Source organism: Gouania willdenowi, chromosome 13, assembly GCF_900634775.1.
Source record: "Gouania willdenowi chromosome 13, fGouWil2.1, whole genome shotgun sequence".
In the NCBI taxonomy this organism is placed as follows: Eukaryota; Metazoa; Chordata; class Actinopteri; order Blenniiformes; family Gobiesocidae; genus Gouania; species Gouania willdenowi.
The window spans coordinates 38,906,278-38,911,730 of NC_041056.1; the positions used below are offsets into that span (position 1 = coordinate 38,906,278).

The 5,453-nt window shown below is 41.2% G+C and overlaps 1 protein-coding gene across 1 annotated transcript; it reads right to left on the minus strand.

The window, feature by feature from the left end:
• Positions 1-773: 773 nt before the first annotated feature.
• Positions 774-4,762, minus strand: LOC114474186 (uncharacterized). Its single transcript, XM_028464293.1, has 8 exons — positions 4,716-4,762; positions 3,935-4,049; positions 3,454-3,756; positions 2,416-2,579; positions 2,092-2,235; positions 1,762-1,996; positions 1,345-1,643; positions 774-1,219 (listed from the first exon to the last, which is right to left on the minus strand). The coding sequence occupies exons 1-8, from the start codon at positions 4,755-4,757 to the stop codon at positions 863-865; spliced, it is 1,659 nt and encodes a 552-aa protein (XP_028320094.1). The 5' UTR covers positions 4,758-4,762; the 3' UTR covers positions 774-862.
• Between the last annotated feature and the right edge of the window lie 691 nt (positions 4,763-5,453).

Here is a 5,453-nt window from a genome sequence, read left to right on the forward strand (position 1 = left end):
TTCACCTTTACTGTTAGAATTGTGTCCCATTTTCTCTTTTGCTTATCTAGTCTTTCATGCACCTCTTCTGGTTTCTGCTTGTCAGAAACACGTGTGTAGTGTCAGTTGTTTTTACCAACTGAGGAAAATCTCTAAACTACGTTCATTTGTGTCCAGAGATGATCTTGAGATGATTATCCACGCCTTTGTGTCTTCCCGTTTAGACTATTGTAACAGCTTATTTTCTTGTCTAAACAAAAAGGCGCTGTCTCGTCTTCAGCAGGTACAAAACTCTGCGGCGAGGTTACTGACTCGCACAAACAGAAGGGCCCATATCACTCCCATTCTAAAAGCCCTTCATTGGCTCCCAGTCACTTTTCGTTTCAATTTTAAAATTCTGGTGCTGACCTTCACAGGGTTCCTACAGGTTTCTTCAAGTCAAATTCAAGTCTTTTTAAGTCCTTTTTAAGACCATTTATATAAAAATGTAATACCTATTTCACGGCATATTTCACAGACCTACCGGCAAAGAAAAACACTTTTTTTTGTTTGATCATTTATTTCTCAAACAAATGTGAAAATGTGGACTGCGTAAAGCATTATGGAAGAATTATGTAATATTGCAGCATAATAGTGAGTAGGCCTACTTACGCTACAACACCACAGCACAGACCACAGACAAGCCAAACAGAGGTGTGAAAAACCAAAGAAATTTTCAGCAGACCACAAAAAAAAAAAGATTGCTTAACACAGTTAAGTTGTTTTTTTAACATTGCTAACATTAACCAATCTACTTATTCCATGTTGGGAATATGGGGAGTACACTCTTGAGCAATACACAATTAAAATAAACTCAACAATAAATAAGATTACGATCACACAATCAACCCCTAAGTTCTGCACTCTTAGCAGTGATCTCTTTATCAAGGAGAGCCATTTCTGCCAACTTCTCCTTATGGCCTCTCCGCAGGATGTTGGACCTGGTGATCAGGTCAGCCATTTTGCTCCCTGCCTTCGCTTCAGCCTCCTCAGCCAGCCTGTCCGCATCCCTAGCCAGACCCTCAGATACCTCCTGTATGCATCTTCGCTTCACCTTCAACTCCTGAAGACAGTCCTCTGCCTCCTTCCTCTTGAGAGCCTGGTCTTTTGCCTCCTTGTTCTTTCTATTGGTCTCAAGATGGATACGATACCTTGTCCTAGCTCTTGCTACACTTGCCAGTAGCTGTTTACTGAGTGGAACCTGGGTATCGGGTTGAGAAAAGAGAACCAGAGTCAGTGACAAACTCAAGAGACCAACTATGTATGTTGATTCTATCAACTTTTAAGTCAACAACATATTACTAGTCCAGGCAGGGGTCATCTTACCTGGGTAACACCTCCATGTTGTATGATGTAGTCACACACCAGTCTCCGTGTGACCACAGTGTCCTCCTTCAAGTTATCTGACTCAACCTCTTTATTGATGGAGAATCCACGTTCAACCGTAGCTTGGCCGTGGGAGAGGATGAGCAGCTTCTTGCAGAAGGCCCACAGCTCTGGATAAGGCTCCATGGCACTGCACAGGAAGACGTCCAGCCTCTTCTGCATGGGAGGAAAGGAGAGGAAGTCCTCACTCCTGCTCTCCAAGGACAGGAGACTGTCAAACTGCTGCAGTATGACGTCCCCTATGACAAAACAGATGAGAAAAAATAGAGAAAAACATTGATAAATCATTGGGCATTACCAGCAAATCAGATTGAGGATAAATTCTTGTGAAGTCTATAATTTGCCTCTTATTCCTACCTGCAGAAGTATCAGTTAGCTGTTTATCCTGAAGAAACCTCTGAACCAGCCCTTTCATGTGATTCCTGCATCTTTCGGGTTCTCTGTACATTACTGACGGATCCAGGCACACCAACTGCCTAACAGTCAGATACTTGAGGGGGCTCTTGTCCTGCACTTTCCTGATGATGTTACACAGTCCCTGCATGCACTCTCTCTTGAACTCTAGCACCCTGAGCTCTGCACCTTTGATGCTCTACAGAGAAATTAGCCATGAATATAGAACATGTCTTCACTGACCTGGTTCAGCCTAACCATTTGTTAAACGATCTTTTGAAAACATCACACTACCTTAAGGACCGACTCTGCACCTAGACCAATGCTGATGTCTTGTGGGCTGAGCCAGATGGTCTTGTCTGTAATATCCAGTTTGGTCAGCTGCAGGGCAGTGATATCGTGGAGGACTTCTCTCTTTATGAAACGTCTGAGTAGACTCTGTCAACAGACAAACACAGAAATGTCGGGTGTGGCACATTAATCACCAACATCAAATTGTCTGATGATGATGCACAATGTAGCCACTATTTCTAGACATCCTAACCACAAACCCCATGTTGTTAAAATGTATCAACTGAGCCCAATCAGTGGTTATTATAACGTTATGTAAATTATCACCATCATCAACTCGGTGAGATCCTTGGGGAGGAATGGGAGCACAGGATTATCTGTCTGATATTTTTTCAAGAAGGGAGTGAAGGTCCTGGCAAGTGCTGCGTAGAACTGCAATTTGGCCAAGATGAGTGGATCCTTTATGGCTGCTGCAACTGTGTCATAGGATGCTGAGAAAGAGACAGACAGACAGAGAGGCAGGAGAATTTCAACTTAGCCATATTACAAAAACTATGACAAGGCCATACCAACACCAGGATTAGGACCAGAGGTGGAAGTAATTAATTACAAATACTCAGATCACTGTAATTAAGTAGTTTTTTGGGGGTAGTTGTACTTTTATGAGTAGATTTTCAAGTCTGTAGTTTTACTTGTACTTAAGTATTCATTAATCCATGTAATCTACTAAGTTACTTTTAAAATCATAGTTGAGTACTGAGTCCAATTTTAATTATCCAAAGCTTTTATCTGCATTTTTGTAGCCAGTAAGGTGATCTGATAGCAAACAAGCCAATGGAAACCGGGTCATGAGGACGGAAAACAAAACCAAACAAAAAATGGACGTTAATGATTGATCTTTCATTGATTCTGAATGAAGAATTTAACCAGTTAAAATGGATTCATGGATATTTAATCAATAGTCGCGGCTCCTCATGTCATTTAGTTTTTTGTCTGCCGGAGACATTTACTGAATAAGGAAATAAAAACTTCAAATGAGGGAAAAATGAGGGAAAAACACTTGTTTTGTATCTTATCAATGATTAATGATTAATAGATTGTTGGTGTTTTAACTTTTGGTAAAGGAAAACACACAATTTCCAGCCCTAGTCTGGAGAAGTGACGGTGACATCAGCCGTTAAAAGGAACTAATACTCTGATTACTTTGGACTTTTACTGGAGTATTTCTCTAACACCAGTACTTTTACTCTGAGAAATATTTTAGCAAAGTAACAGTACTTGTACTAGAGTACAGATTTTCAGTACTCTTTCCACCACTGATTAAGACAGTCACAGACCTATTCACAGCATTTAAGAAGGGCCTACCTGTCCCAGGGTTGGAGAGTCTCTTTGTTTTCACAGCTTCCATGTACAGGAGAAGTGATGGCCAGACAGCCAAGGCTCTCTCCACAACCGGAAGGTTTTCTACCCAACGATGGGCACAGAAAGACAGGGGGAACACACTGGACTTGGTTATGGTGATGTAATCCTCTCTCCTGGCAGGCACATTGTGAAACAATGTGTGCATTGCTCTCAGCAACTTGTCCAGCTGCCATGCACTGAACCCACACTTGAATGCGTTGTGTAGCGTGTGTAAGCCACAGCTCCCCACACAAATGAGCTGAACACCTGAAGGTTTCATTGGAAACTTGATATTAAAAAACAAATTCTATGTAGCAATGCTCTGTAGCACGTTTAAATAGTTTATTCAATGTAAAAGTGCACAACAAATAAAATTAATTTTTATAATTACAAATGGGTCATATACATACTCACACACACAGTAATGGCATTATAAACTCCTCACCTCCGTACTGCTCAGATTGATCTTTCTGGAAAATGTCGAAGAGTTTCCAGTTCACACTGGGCCCATCCATTGAAATGGACACCAAGTGTCTGAGGTCCAGTTTGTCCATACATTCCTTAAAAAGGGTTGCATTTGATTACTCAAGATGAGCAGCACACATTGTTAGAGAGACACACACACACACACACACACACACACACACACACACACACACACACACACACACACACACACACACACACACACACACACACACACACACACACACACACACACACACACACACACACACACACACACACACACACACACACACACACACACACACACACACACACACTATACTAGTACTACACATCATTATACTATAAGGCACAGTTGTATACTTGGGTTAGTTATATTTTAGATTTTCAAAAGAACAAAAAAATTTACTGAATCAATTCCAACATTTTTAGAGTACATGACACATCTGTTCACTTGTGCATCTGTGCTATGAAAAAGGACTGATTAGGAACCTTACAGACGACCATTTATGTATTCTACTTGTACCAACATTATTCTTTCCATAAGTTATTAGAATTTTTATAGTGATTGTTTTTTATGTATTTTATATGTTGCTTTGGATAAAAGTGTCTGCCAAGTACATGAACATAAAAAATAAACATTGTTAAGGCAAGTACATAATTGGTCATGTGACATTGCTTTTACAGGACGATGTGTGCCCACAAAATTATATCAATATAGATTGAGAAACATTTAGAATAAAAAAGGTTAAGCTTACTTTGAGATGTGACAGCAGGTCTTGTGCAGTGGAATGTCCCATAAACTGGGATCCCAGGTATCTGGACTGAACCTGTCCCTCGTCCCAGAAGCGAACATGCACATCCAGCTGTTTGTTTTTTGTTGTCTCGTTGAGGCTCTCGTCGAACATAAGAACGAACGGCGATTTGTTTACTTTGGACACCAATTCCTCTTTGATGTGAACCGCTAAACCAAACTTGGCTATGTATGCCGTTTTGTCGGACCCACAAGTAAACGTGGTAGCGATGTCGGAATCAGGGAACATGCTTTTGAAAAGCTCTGAAATACCCTCATTTCCATTGTAGGACTGATGTTTGGCGATGGTGTTAAGAGTCCACAACACCTCTGCTTTCATTGTAGGTGTGAATCCAAAAGTTGTGCGCAGATCCACTCTACCGTTAGTTTCGGTCGTAACTGGAGGGGCTGTGCTAGCGCAAGCAGCTGGTTGGTTAACGCTATCTTCTGCTTCAGGCGCGTTAACAGTTAGCTGGCTAACGTTAGCAGGTTGAAACACTCCGTCGATGGAAAGTGTTTTCTCCTTAGCTTTGATAGAGTTGATGTGCTTACCTGACTTGGCATGAGACTCCAAAGCCTTCACACCCATGTTACCAAGCTGAATCTTTTTTTTGCATACTGTACAAAAAGCCTCAAATACGTTGTTGTCCACCGGTTTTAACCAGTGACAAAATGCTTGTTTATCTTGCCACGCTTCATTAAA

What these genes read in the sequence shown, in the direction of transcription:
- LOC114474186 (XM_028464293.1), bottom strand. Translation starts at nt 4,757, where the DNA reads ATGGGACATTCCACTGCACAAGACCTGCTGTCACATCTCAAA. An exon ending in ACCTGCTGTCACATCTCAAA is followed by an intron (nt 4,050 to 4,715) that starts GTAAGCTTAACC and finishes ACCCTTTTTAAG; the next exon opens with GAATGTATGGACAAACTGGA. An exon ending in ACTCTCCAACCCTGGGACAG is followed by an intron (nt 2,580 to 3,453) that starts GTAGGCCCTTCT and finishes TCTCTTTCTCAG; the next exon opens with CATCCTATGACACAGTTGCA.